This window comes from Nesoenas mayeri (genome assembly GCF_963082525.1).
Source record: "Nesoenas mayeri genome assembly, chromosome: 5".
Lineage (NCBI taxonomy): Eukaryota > Metazoa > Chordata > Aves > Columbiformes > Columbidae > Nesoenas > Nesoenas mayeri.
The window spans coordinates 29,403,369-29,418,568 of NC_137548.1; the positions used below are offsets into that span (position 1 = coordinate 29,403,369).

General features: G+C 35.5%; 1 protein-coding gene across 3 annotated transcripts in view; it reads right to left on the reverse strand.

Annotated features, from left to right (window-relative positions):
* Positions 1-15,200, reverse strand: part of ARHGAP5 (Rho GTPase activating protein 5) — a gene marked incomplete at its 3' end in the record, with an annotated part of 45,887 nt that overhangs the window by 8,055 nt on the left and 22,632 nt on the right. For 2 of the 3 annotated variants that reach the window (XM_080346165.1, XM_080346164.1), the window contains 2 exons: positions 12,690-12,837; positions 386-463 (listed from right to left, as the gene is read on the reverse strand). In XM_080346165.1, coding sequence (XP_080202291.1) covers positions 386-463; positions 12,690-12,837 — 226 coding nt within the window. The remainder of the gene's footprint in view (positions 1-385; positions 464-12,689; positions 12,838-15,200) is intronic. The other variant, XM_080346166.1, reaches the window with a different exon arrangement.

Consider the following 15,200-nt stretch of genomic DNA (forward strand, 5'->3'; position numbering starts at 1 on the left):
AAGAGAGCTTTCAATAAAATAAGTATTAAAAAGTACCATATTCTAAGGGGATAAGGGGGGGAAGTGAATGTCTTATGCCTAGGATTGCTTATTAATACAAGGAGAGGCTAGGACTGCATTTAAACTATTTTAAACACTAGAATACCACCTAAAAATTATTTTAACAGCACTTAAAACCATCTGTAACAAGAGTCTGTCCCATCTTTGGTTTATACACAGCTTCATTGGTAATAACCTGGACTATACCAATACAGTCTACCAGAGCATTAAGTACTCAGTGCTATGGAAGTCAGTTTGAAAGTACAACCCTTTTATATTGCACTATGATAAATTCACAGACAACTGAAGTTCTGTTTCAGCTTTCAATAATGAAATCTGCCATTACCTTGATCAAACTGTTTCTGAATGTTGTCTTGATCTGTTTTATTCCCACTAACACGGTACAGGCCTTCAGTACATAATCCTTAAAAGGAGAGGAAAAAAAAGATTTAAAAACAAGTGTATATCCTATACAGCAAATCAGAGCCACTCATAATTACTAATTCAGAAAACAAAAGTAGAAATAGAAGTCTTAAATGCCGAAGAAGTTACACGTTTACCATTATAGTGATACAAAACCACCAAAACACAAAATACCACTTGTCTATTGAGTCCACTATTCCACTTAATATGAGTGAGTCAGAGTAAACCACATTGTAAGATAACAAGAACCTGACTGCAGGCATTTGTGGAATAATTTACCCAAAATTGTCCTCCTCCTGATCTCTACAAGATTGCTGTTATTTCTACCTTTTTTTTTTTTAATCACCAAAAAATCTCAATTCTGGGGCTTGCTACCCACAGAAATTACATGTTTAAAAACTGTCTTCACAATCGGCGTTTAGCAATTTATTATGGCAAGCAAATCACAATAACAAAATACTCTGTAGGAAAACCAAGCATTTTTAATTGATTCCTGATTTTTTTATTTCACAGTGTAACACATTGTATGAGACAAGGACTCAATCTTCTAACATACTTTCCCTTTTACTGTTCATATTCTATAAACTTTGCATCCATTTCTCCTCACTTCTTTCCTGAGGCAAATTATCACGTCATTTACAAGCCCTTCTTTATGGGGTAGGGAAAGAGAGGAGAGGGAGAACAGTGTTAGGAAGCAGAGCTTCTCCAAGTTTTTCATTATTACTTTGTTTTACTATGCGTTATGGAGTCATCGTAATTACAGCAGTCATTCTAGGTAAACAATATTTTTAAAAGTACACCTTTTTTATTAACACACACACACACATACATACACACTCACTCCACTCCAGTGATTATGCTTCCTATCACATCGCTGTTTTTCTGCCGGCTCACTGAATGAAAGTGTCCATCCCACCGATCACACAATTACTCAAGATCTTTTGCTTTGTTAATGTAGAACCCATTAAGGAACACAGGTAGTTTACAGTTCCATAATTCTCCAAGTTACCTTTATGGGTGCAGAATTATCTATATCATAGATCTCCATAACAGTACATGGTTCTATTTAATAATTCTCAAGTTTTAGAGCTTTATGAACTCTCTTGGCTGTTTACTGTCACAGCCCAGTAACTGAATGCATTTTAGATTATCAGAGCAATATATACCTCCTCTGTCACACCACGGTCACCAAGTGTGCCTTTCAAGTTATCAAGAAACACTAGGAATCCTGCTACAATGCTGGAAGTACAGAAAGCACTTAACTGTTTCATTCTGCTAGGAACTTTATACCAATTAATTTGATATCAACTCTTCTAACTCAATTTTTCCTTCTTAATGCCTCAACAACTCACATGTCTCTTTACTGGCTGCATCAAGGATATTTTAGTAAACTTCTCTTCAATAAACTTTCATACCTACCATTTAGCTTTCCAAAGCCATAGCCAAGAGTGTTTTCCTGCAAATATATATACCTGAACAGTCCTTTCAAAAAAGCTGAGCCTCATTCACTGACATCCTCAAAAAGCACCAGGAGATATCATTTGGTGGCACATGACAAAAAGTGGTTTCAATGATTCAATAGCTTCCATAGCCAGAAGAGGTTTCAAACCTTTCTTCAAAAGAATGCCCCGAATGTGCTACACGCTATCACAGAAGCACTTTGCATTCATCTTCCAGAAGTCGTAAATAAAGAAATACAAAAAAATCACTGGTAGATAAGAACAAGTTAGAATCATGATTCTCTTTGTTTAGTATGGGAGAATTCTCAGTTGGAGACCCTACAGCCTCTAGGTATTCTGTGTTGTATTGAAATACTATTCAGCTTCTTACTGTACAAAATGAATTGAAGGTGTTGCAATAGCATTTATTTTCTGAGAAGCCTGATCCAGTCACTGTTTAGTAGGAGCATTTAAACCTTGAATAGTTGAACTGGGCTACTTGAGACAGAGATGCTCTATGGTGCCTTTTTTTTTTCTCTTTCCTGTTTCATCATGTAGTAGACATCTCTTTGCTCAGACCAGTACAGCTCTGAGAAACATAGGCGATTTACAGTACTTCAGAAAATTTTCAGGTTAAACAAGGAGATGCCTACTGAATTTAGGCACCTTCCAAAAAACGCTAAGTGTTGCAATTCTGGATTAAGCAGACACATTTGTCTTATAAATTGCTCAAGCAAAAATAATTTTTCTTGCTTGTATGTTCTAGAAAGTAACATTTCATGAAACAGTTGGTCAACTGTCACTACACTGTTTCTCTATGGCACAAAAGAGACAAGTTTCATCTGTTTGTGCGTACACACAACTACAAGTCTGAAAGTATAATTTTTAAGTAATGTTTCAATTCTCTCTGCTTTTTATATTATTATTATCCAAACGGGTCTCTGCAATGGTCGTTACATCAAGATCTTCATCAAGTATAAGACACTTTAGTTCACTAGATTTGACTTTTAAACTTCTTGCATATTTATAACATATATTCGTATTGAGAGAGTACGCTATTTTTTCATTCTTTTTGGCTGGTTTTTAAATAATCATATCCTTCATCTGCAAGCCCGTTGATTTTTTTTGAATTCTTATCTATTTTCTTCTCCTGCTTCCCTTCTGGTCCAGTTGTAACTGTCAAAATATCCTGACCAGACACGATGGCTGTTTAGTTTATATTTCAGAATAATCAGATTTGTTTCTCTGTCCTGCTAGTTTTACTATACCTTTAGGTTTACAGACTTACATCCTCCTCATTTCAGGTCACGACAGCCTATGTATACTTAAAGACAGAGCTCATGTCCATTGTCTAGATCAGAAGTGTCAAACTCATTTTCACCGGGGGCCACATCAGCTCCCGGTAGAAGTACAGTTACACAGTCCTAAAATTGCATTCGGCCTTTTGAAGGCAACCGCGAGGCTGATGTGACCCTGGTGAAAATGAGTTTGACACCCCTGGTATAGACTATTATTTTCTCAATGTACATCCTAGTGCCTAATAAATTCTCTTCTTGAGCCTTATTTTGTGCTGCCAGTTGTGATCAGGGTTCCATCCCAGCTACCTGAAACTTCACATGAGATTCAAAGCATTTCAAGGAAAATGAGCAAAGTGGATCTGTACCTATATGCAATTAGTTTGTAGGACACTTCCCTTCTTAGGCACCAACATATTTCACAACTCTTGATTCCATCATAGAACATATTAACTTCAGCACGAGACCACCTGGTACAATATTCAGTTTCCACACCAGTAGGTAGTATGTGCTTGAGTAGAGAGGTAGGAAGAGTAAGGGGAAAAAAAGATAGCAATTTTTCTGTGGTATACCCTCCCAGCTTCCTGCAGATGGTGGCTTACACAGGCTTTTGCATGAAGTGTTGCAATAGCCACTTGGGCATTGATCCTCCACTAATTCATTCAAACCCTTTTAAGTTATCTATTTGTGATCTTTACAACAACCTGTGGAAAAGGCAGTTTTGTAATTCAAGAATTTTTATCATGAAAGCACATTGGGCTTATGCTCAGTATCTGAACTTTTAATTAAATTTTTTCTTGATTAACAAGACGCAGTAATTTCTCTACTCTTTCCAATAACCAGTTTTCTAAATTTGTATCATTTCCCTTCCTCAGAAATGTTCTAAACTAATCAATTCAGTCTCTCTTTATCCAAGAGTTACTATTATTGTCACAACCAATATATTTTCCACTGTAAGACAGACCGACCTGAATTGTAACCAATATTCAAACTGTGTTCATACCCTGGAATTACATAATAGTATGATTTTTCCCCATTTCATTCACTCTCATAATTCTTTTAATTCCTTTTGCTTGCTATATAGCAAGTACTATAGTTGAAGCTTTCAGACAGTTGTCCATGATGATTTTAAAGCCCATTCCTGAATGACAACAGCTATACTAATATTTAGCCTGCTGAAAAGTCACACAGAATCTGCCAACTCAGCACCTGGAGCCAGGTTCCACTATCACTGTTCTGCCCACATGTCTGAATATGTGCTACCTAATCACAGCAAGTCTGTCCTCTCCCCAGTTTAAATCCTTCCTCTACAATGACCAGTCGAACTTCTCAGGAATCATTCTCCACTACAATAGCTAAGACTATAATTTCCACACTACATAAATCTCATTATCATTCTATCATTTTATTCCATAAATTGATCTGGTGTACCTCTTCTCAACCCCTATGCTACCCAGACTACACAAGACTATGGAAACCACCATCTTACTGCTCCAGAATTGTAATTTCTACATATGCCTATAATATATGTAATTACAGTGCAAAGAATCCAAACTCTTTTCAAGTAACAAGAGTCTAGCACTAAATTTACTTAAATAAAATACATTTAAAATTCTACATTTAATGCACTCTTATCTGTGCATATCAACACTGGCATTTAAATATCCATGACATTCGATTCACACACTGAAAACCAGAACCAAAACTAAGCGTCTTACGGCTTCTTGTAAAAAAAAAAAAAAATGTAGAATATTGAAATGTTCAATAAAACGTGTAAGAAAACAAGCAGCATGTTTAGAAAGACTCAAAAAAAAAGAAAGCTGTCATCCAACACTGAATTAACATTTCTATAAATTAGATTAACCAATTATTAAACAAGCTCTCAATCACTTTATGAAGTGTCACTCAATCACATATTTCATGCCCTGTTCATTTCATAAAAGAGACTTCAATTATTATGATGTGACAAATATGCCTAGGAAAAGGTAGTGCATTCTTTACTTCCTTAAAAATGTGTAACATGTGAAGATCCTCTAATTTTCCAGGCATATTAGTTGTTTGGTCACTTCGAACCTTGAGAAAACTAGGGGAATAAGAGGATCAGCGTAAGTACCATAAGATATTGACATCTTGGTCCTATCTGCATTGTTTAGGAAATCTTTACATAATTCCCATGATGTTTCCTTTGAAGAGATACCTTAATTAGCAATACAGCTCAAGTGCACAACGTGTTAAAGAATATTTCAAAACATATTTGCTTACAGCTTTCAGTGATCCTCACACACAAATTCATTCACGTGCTCCTCTTCCATCCGTCTGGTAGTCTGTCTTCCATTAGGAGAAATAACTGATGCCTGTTTATCCCTCCTCTCAAGTTTGGACAGGGTTTCCTCCCTGTTGATTAATTCCAAACTTGCAAAACACAAACTACTGTACAGTTTCCTAAATACTGAAGAAGCCTATTTTATGCCAAATTTGAAGTGATCAGAGAGGGGATCCTCAGGAGGTCATCTAGTCCAACCTCCTGCTCAAACATGGGTCAAGGCTGAATTCAGATTGGGTTGCTTATCTGAATCTGACTGTTAATATCTCCAAGGAGAGAGAGCCTAGTCTCTCTGGGCAACCTGAAGTAGTGCTTAACTAATACTCAGTGCAAGAGGTTTTCCTTTCTTTCTAGTTGGAACATCATATCTTAATGATCATTGTCTCTGATCCTCCTGCCTTATACTTCAGTACTTTGCACTGGCTGCACCTTCTCAGTAACCTCCTCACTTCTTGTCACCCTTTCCCTCTGCAAGCTGAACAAACCCAAAGGCCAGGAGCTCCAGCCCGACCCTCTTCTGCTAGACTCAATGAAGCTTGTCAACACCCTTCTTGTAGTATTTCAGAAGAGGTCTAACAAGTAAAAACAAATAATCACTTCTGCTGCTTTAGTGTCTACCCTTCTGCTGGGACAGTCTAATACAAAAGGCACTGTTAGGAGGACACACTACTGACTCCTGCTTAGCCTATTCTCTACCACTATTCCCAAATCCTTTCCAGCAGTGTTGCTAATCCAGCCAGTCCAGTCTTCAGCATGTACCACTGCAGGGATTCAGTCCTTGCAATTCTACTTGCAGGACTTGGTGTTTGTCCTCACTGAATTCCATAAGGCTCCTGTTGTCCCATTCCTACAGCTTGTCTACATTCCCTTGAACAGAAGTCCTGGGCCTGAATATATTAACCACACTACCTAGGATCAGTCACAAACTTGATGAAGGTACAAAATGTATTGTAGGGCTAGTTATGTCTATTGTATATCTATCTGTATCTATGTATCTGTACCTATCCAAAATCAAGAGCAACATGGCCTACAGCATCATGGGCAGTTGAGTCAACTGATCACTATGACTGAAAAAGATGGCCTAACTCTCTGTCACCTCAATCACTGTTTCTGTCCTTTCACTGCTCCTAGCTGCATAGTCCTGCTCCCTGCCTTGCACTTGTTTTGACATATATTTGACCCTGAAATCACCAGCTATAATGTTAAATAGCAGGAACTTGTCCATTTTTGCTGATGTAGCTTTCCAAGACAGTGAACACTCTGTGACTCAGAGACCTTGGACAAGCCTTCAGAATGAAAAGTGGCAGAAGTGGATCTCACTGGCTGTTACACTGTTTCTTATGAAACTATGCTGAGACTGCCAAGTGTCATACACCAGGCCAAGTGGGATGGCGACTCTTGTCCCCACCTGTTCTCTCTGTCCAACAGAACAGACTCCTAAAAGCCTCTAGCTCTCCCAAGCCCTTTGAATAAAAGGGGGGATAATCCATCTTGAATTTCTGGATTTTGCAGCCACTACGAATGTCTTTCGATTATTTACCAGCCTTTTTACTTCAAGTTGTGCTGCTGACTCATTTCTTTTGCCTACTTCTACACAATACTCATTCTCTGGAGAGAAACTTTGCATTATCTATACTTTGAATGGCAACATCTGGCCTCATGGCAGATTCGGTGTAAATGATCTGGGTATAACTTAGGTGAGAAGGAAATGCACAGAAGGCAATATTATTTCACTCAAATTACAAAAGCATTACAAAAAGGTATAAATATCAAACCCAGTAATTATTGTACACATAGCAAGTAAACGATTTTTAATTTCACCTACAGCTTTTCACCGAGACCATGTGAGACATTAAACGAGATGTGGCTTTGTCAAATTCATTCTTTTTTCTTAATACCACTCCTTGTCTCACACAAATTGAGTAATTAAATTATTAAAACACATATTACTGTAATAAGCTTCTCTTTCCTCAATTGTTTCATGTAGAATTAACACTATATTAATGCTATCCATTTTCTATGAAGTATGTAATCTAAAATTTCTGATCTTGTCAAATAAGCCCATGTATATCAACATTCTACAAGGATTTTTTTTAATTATTTGAAAGCCTGAAGATAAACCATATTAAGATATTGACGTTAACAGTAGAGTTGAATATGATCAATCGCTAAATTTATTAAATGGCAAAACTATGCTAGTATTCATAATATTATTTTCATGCCTTCTTCCTTGGTAAACAGAATGAGATGTAATTTATACCAAAGTTTGTAGGCATAACAATGCATACAGAAAATAAATCCAAAACACCAATTAAAAGAATACTAAAATATTTTTCAAATCTCGTATGCTAATACTCTTAGTTAGCATGACCAATTTTTTCCCAAATTACTTTAAGTTTGAGAAAGTAAAAAATAATCAACAGCAAACAAACAATACTTGAACTTATATTGTTGGCCTGTGAAACAGCATAAAAATCTTACTAACAAAACACTTGAGCTACAGAAACTTAAACCTTTTACGCTTAAAAATTTGACATTCAATAGGAATTTTTACACGGTATTGCAACATAAAATTCAAATCATACCACCATTTTGCTGAAGTTACACACATTAAATTAGCCTTCAGAAATCCACATTTCTCTCAAACTATCAGAATATCCTCCTTACTCTACATGATACACAGAATTCACGCTATTAATACAAACAGTTTAGCTTGAAAACCTATCTCAGTTCTCCTGGCTACATTAGAAAACATGAGTTGTACTAAAAAAAAAAGTAATAGTCTACATCAGATAGAATTGTTTTTAAAATTAGTCATTTTTTTCTAGCACATCTTATAACAGCACTATTACTTCTATGCAAATACAGTCACTAAATTTTCCTTAAAAAAATCAAAGCTGAACTCTAGTTTCTCTGCAAAATACATTTCCATAAATCTAGTTTCCCTGATAAATACACTTCCATGTATTTAGTTTCCAGAAAACCAATATATTTTAAAAGTTCAAGTGATGTAACAAAATGACCTTCTATTCAGTTCATTAAAAGAAAGCAACAAAATACACCAGAATAACTGTATCATCAAAATCTTTTGGAAACCCATAACTCAAAAGAACTACCAATGTCTAAAAGTCAAATTAAGTAGCTGCCCTCAAGAGCAAGTTACATACTGATTTGCCAAGAATGCAACAGAGGTAAATGCATACAAACACCAGCAGCTTATATATTATGCTATGTCAGTACTGATAAAAAGTGTTTACATAGTCTGTAAAAGGTTACAGATAAGAACACAATATTTCTATAGTTTTCCTGAAAACATTATACATTTATACCAAGGTGTTTAAAAACTTCGTAGCTCACCATTATCAAGTTACTTACCTGAGAGATTAAAATTCTTTTGATCATCTTATTCAATGAACCAACAATAAAGAGCTATGATAACCAACCAAAGGATTACTCATCCTGCTATAATTACAAACAACTAAAAAATTAAAAGTGTGGATAGAGAAAAGGTCTTCCAATAATCATGGACAATGTGTGAATGCACAAGTAAAGTTTGCCTATGATATTTAACCAAGATTTCCTCATGCCTTATCCAGAAGTGACAGTATTATTAAATTCAAGATTATCTCACAAATTTCTTTTAACCAATAGGTCCCAATAAGACAAAGTATTATGTGCCATTACTATTTGGTACTATTAGTATCAGCAACACTACACACTGTTTCCAAAATGCAGGTTCTGATACATACTTACTGTTTATTAGGTTTAGAACTGCCTAAGTATTAACCACTTTGCTCCCTCAGTTTCTACTTTCAGTACTATCAAAAACATTGAAAGGGATTCAAGCCCTTAGTTATCTTTCAAAAACAGAAATTAGTTGACTCCATAAAGCTAAACCAGTTCAGAATAAAACTTCTTGCTGGAAAATATCAAACTAAACAGAAATACACAGAAAATACCTACATCTGTAGGCCGTGGCTTAGGATCTCTTATCACAACCATATCTCACTTTACCCTGACAGGATCCATATGGCTGCTGCAAAAGAAAAATCTATTGATTTATAAAAAGCTAGAACGTTTCAGCTCCTGGATTTAGTTAAATTTTTCCATATTGTCCCTCTTGTACTGATGCACACATTTTTTTGGTGAGGATATTCCAGAACAGTGTGGTAAAACAAAAATCTGATGGTATTTTCTGAATGTGTTCAATTCTTTAAAGTTTATGGTGGAGCAAGAATCTTCAAAGACACTTTCTGATATTATCTTCTCATCTAAGTATCCAAAACAAAGCAGAGAACACTGTTTTTCACACAGTGTATTTTTTAGTCTCAGTCACAATTTAGATGAGCAGATACAAAAAGCGTCGTCTTGTATAATTTCATAAGACAGAGATAGGGAACATCAAAAATTAATATTAGGTCTTCAATTTGAGATTAATCATATCTTAAAAAAAACTGCAATTCAGTCACAATGCAAATTACATGTGGTAAAACACAGGGAAGGAGCTGAATTTCATGAAAGTACCTTAAAAAGAAAATCTACACAAATATGTCCCCTGTAAGGGAAATAGATCAATTAGCCTCATTCATGAAATGTTGGAAAATACTGCATTTCTTGATTAAAAAGAGAACAATACTGAACACTGGTATTCCACTCAGTACCAGCAGCAGGCTGACTTGCTCAGAGACAGATTTATCAAATAGGAATGGTACCATTGTGGACTGAAACCAACAGATCCTGACTTGCCTTCTGCAGACTGATCATCTCCAAAACCGTATTTGTGGAATTTTCTCTCAGACTCACATCACTGACTTTGGGACTGTCTCTCAGTACAGGATTTCAAGGCAATACAAGTTGTCTCTCTCAAAGGCAACAAATACATTCTGCCAGAACACTGCTTGAAACTCAAATACCTACAGAATATTAACCCAATATAAAAATCGTACACACCAAAAATAGAACTCCCACAGCCAAATACAGAGGTTGGAAAGAACAACCAAAGCTAGTTACATAGAATCCAGAGTAGGAGAAAGAAAATTGTAATGCAGACCAGAATTTAGTTCTCTCTTTACCATGTGCTTAACAGAAACAGCAGAACAACTGTCTTCACAGTCACAAACAAAGCATGCAGATGGTACATTTGTCCAGCTTACATATATGGTTAGGATTAAAATTCTCCAGCTTTCAGTAGCTGCATCCCAGTATGAACTAACATATACTGGGACTGGCTAAAGGAAAAGCAGCACCTCCCGAGCCACCACTTTTGAGGAGCCCCTCACATTTTGAACACATCAGCAGCTTAACTAAGCATCTTATCCTTCAAAGACAGGTTATTAGAGGAGAATAAAAGTGTTAAATCTTCTGGGTGCTTGTGTTATTTGATGACTATGAGGAAAAAAAGAGAAAGAATCATGTTCCCACACTATTATAGTTCTCTTTCTCACCCCATAAGGTGGTGAAAATCCTTTGGGAGAAATACTAGACTTTACAAAGTCTACCACAAAGATAACAGATATCAGACAACATTATGTTTAGGCAAATACAATCTTCTTTACATCTGGCTTTATTGAAAGTATTCTTACTAAGTTAAATATGTTTAAATTTAAGATATTACTTCTAGATTCTACAAACTCTTCAAAAAGACCTTTAGTCTTCACTACTGGTGAATGTCTGTTTTGTATATCTATACATAGTACCTGTATGTGGCCATTTTTAAAGACGACAAATCTAGACAGTCACCCATTAAAATTATGGTGGTTTGTTTTTTTGATTTTTGCTGCTGATGTTGTTTTGTTTTGGTTTTTTGGGGAGGGGCATTGTTGTTGTTTTTTCCTTACATACACTAGAAAACATATATGTTAAACTGTCTATACCACTCTGTTACTCCTTGCCCTTTTTCCTCTTTCCCCATTTTTCCTGGATGAGGTAGGAAAAACAAAAGCAAGAAGGAGGAAAACACAACTCCTACCTTTAGGCAAGGAACCAACAGGAGGTGAATGTTAAAGCCATCTGTGACTCTCAAAAGAGCAGTGCCTGAGGTTTCACCTGATTTTTATGATTGCAATAACACAGTACGTAAGTCTTCAAAAGCAGCTATTGGGCTCACCACCTGAAACACTACTCTTACAGATGGGTGTAAAACTGAATTTTAGTTTAAGAGAGAAGACCCCTCAGTTTTACTCTTGCTAACACTCTTATTGTCATCCTACAGCCAAAACTGTATTACAGAACTAAGAAAATGTTGGAAAAAGGTGCTGTTTTACTTTGAGCTAAACAATATCAAACTATAGATACCCCTCAAAAGATGGTTCTGCTCATGTTTCAACTCCAGTCTCACACTCTCATTTGTTTCAAATGTAGCAACACTGCATTTATGCAACTTCAGAGCAAGCAAGATCTAAACACTAACCAGAAACTTGTGCTCACCATCTCTAAAAACAACAACAACAAAAAAGAAAACAAACAAAACCCAACCCCAGGTCACTCCCAAACCTCAAAACTCCCCACTCCCAAACATACTCTTCTGTTGAACCAGCAAGATCATCCTATTTGCCTCACAGTCACATAGTAAATAGTCTGAAAGCAGCAAGTGAGGGGACAAACACACAACCTGGGAGTCAGGGAGAATGGAGATGAAAACCATACTGTGAAATTTCACCCTAATGCAAACACATATATGTTAATATTTTACCTAAACTGGAAATCTGCAAGTTAAACAAGTTGCTCAATATTTTTCACATAGAACTACACAGTATTTAGAAAATAAATGCTTCCATCTCTGTAACAAGTTACAATGAAAAACTAGGTTTACCATCAAAATAAAGCAAGCTGACTAAACAAGCCGTAACGAGTTTTCTGCAATTGGAAAAAGCGGATTTCAGGGCTTTCTAATATATGAAGTAAAATAGTGGCAAGTCAGACATGTAAGACTGAAATGTCATTGGGTTAAAAGTCACTTGACAGTAAGAAGTGAGATCAGTTCTTTAAATTACTGGAAATAAATGTTAAACTTCAAATGTTTGTCAAAAATAAATTAAATATTTGTGTAAATAAAGACCACTACACACTAAGCATATAATTTAGAGAACATACTATACTTTTGAAATGTGCTCTTCCCAAAATTTATTTCTAGAATAAAATTCTAAAAGTACTTTAAAACTCCTATCTTACCTGTATCTTCAATGAATTGCACACATTTTTCAACAAACAGAGGTATCGGTTTCTCAGGCGTAACCAGATCCTGTAGGGGCATCCCAAAGTAATTACTCTCCCAGTTTCTACGGATTGGAGGATTGAATGTCTTAGTTTTCTTTTTTGGCTACAACAAAACAGAATTATTTAAGTAATACTCAAGTAATATTTTAACTAACTCATATTGTAACCATTCAGTATAAACAAACAGATCATACATCTATCAGACTTCAAAATTCCTCTATGACAAAGTGAATAAGCATACTTTCAAAATACCATAGATTAGATAAAAAGCACTCAACTTCTAATACATCTGGTCATTTCTCAATCACATTAGGAACAGGATGATCCAATGCACCACTAATTGAAATACTACAGGAACAAAAATAAACACTCTACTTGTTCAGAGTGTTACGACAAGTCTTTACATACTAACTTTCAGCAACATTCACAAAGGAATCTACGTGAATCACATCTGAACCACACCTCTACAGAAATTTTTAGGATAAGATTGTGAAGCGTCATGTCACAAAAAAGGCGTCTTCTCTATGCATCTCATTAAAGAAACTAAATCATTATACTGCAAGTATTCTAGAAACCTGATGCAGAATGTATAGCAATCAATTTCAGAGTTAGAGTTGCAGGGGCTCCTATTAGGTATGATGGCTTTGCTACAGGCACAGGATTTCAGCCAAAAGGAGGTTTGCACCCAACCAAATCTAATAAGATGATAAGTTTGACATGGAGTTTTCTTGCTTGCTTTTTTTCTTTTGTTTGTCCTGATAGGGAATTTATCAGTCCACCTGATAAATCACCTTTGAATGATTACAAGAATTATATTGTATCAGATACCATGCTTCATCTCTAAATGTTGATCAAAATATTCAGAGACGGACATTTAAAGTGGTCAACTGGCTATACAGAGGCAACTGAATGTGGAAACTGAATGAACGTTGCCATTAAAAATCTAGCATTTTATCTTTAAATTTTAATACAGTAAGAAGTTAAAGGAAGTTACATTTTCATACACAGGTTCTTCACTCAACATCTAATAGCACAAAAAAAAAAAACCCAAATAGCACAAGAGCCAGATTTAAATTTAATAACAAGGTTTATAGAATTTTACTATTACAGTAAGACTACACCTCAACAAGATAGAACATGTCTCATTTCTACGTTTTATATCTAGAAATGTCTTGAATGTCAATCTCTTTGTGTAAAAAACCCCAACGAGTTAACTTTTGTACCACCAAAGGTACTTAATCAGTACTTACAGACAACCTAGAACTTCAAGTTAGCAAGGTACATATTCATGATTGACTTGTCCACTAAGAATTACTGAGATGAAGTTTAACTCCATGGGGGACAGTGGAAACTACAGCCTGAAGAACATTTCTCCAACCATCACCCTACAGCACTTGTGGAACTTCTCCAACACTTGATAAAAATATCTGTTAATCAAAGATTTTAATAACCTAATTAAACAAGTAAAGCTCTTGATGAGGAATGTCTTTGCAAGACAGCTTCTGCTTCTTGAAATCGGCAGCAAAGGACGTGTTATTGACCACAGTAACAGAAGACTAACAAAAATATTAGACATCTTTCAAATTTGGGATTTCTATAAAAGGTTGGGCACTTCTAATTTATAAGGAAGGAACATTTACTGGAGTTTTTTGAAACACTAAAAAGAAATTGCCCTCCAGCAATTACTTTCCCTCCATGTTTTACTTTAACTGAAAATTTAATAAAAAAGTTTAGAGAAAAAAAAAAACAAACAACTTAGAATAAAATTTTAAGATAAACTTTCACGGCTAAAGCAGACAATATCTGAAAGCATTCTTTTCAAATGTCAACTCTTTGCATAACTTTTATTCATCTTAGATAAGATATCAATGGTTCAACCAGTATGTGCCTTCAGATTAAAAACTTCCTTCTCACTGAAACGATCCCCTGCTTTGAAGCCCCCAGTACTTAAGCTAATTCATTCGCCATTGTCTTTTCAGCAGCAAAGTCATATTTATTTAGGCAATAAATGTACCCAGTTCAGATGATCAGCAGCTGAAAGGGCTTACCTGAAGCTAAAGTACATGTAAAACTAAGTGAAAACATTTCTGCAAAATGTTACATGAAAGATAATTTTAGAGATGCGTAGATTAATGCAATGACAAAAGCAAAACCAAATTGAAATTGTTTTTTTTCCACAGTGTTCAGTGCACATCCCCACCATCTTAGAATGGAGTAACACTCAGACTGTGCATTTCAGACCCAGCAGACAGAAAAACTCTGTGTGTGCCTCTTTGATTTAAGACATAATATTAGCATAACATAACTCAGTATAAACAAATTTTGTTGGTGTGAATGGAAAGCAATCTAGTTAATGGAATAATAAACTAGGATTTTACAGACTTTTGTAACAATTACAATAGTAATTAATATTATTATCTGTGTAGAATACCTGGAAGTAGCATGAAATATCAAATACATCTGCAA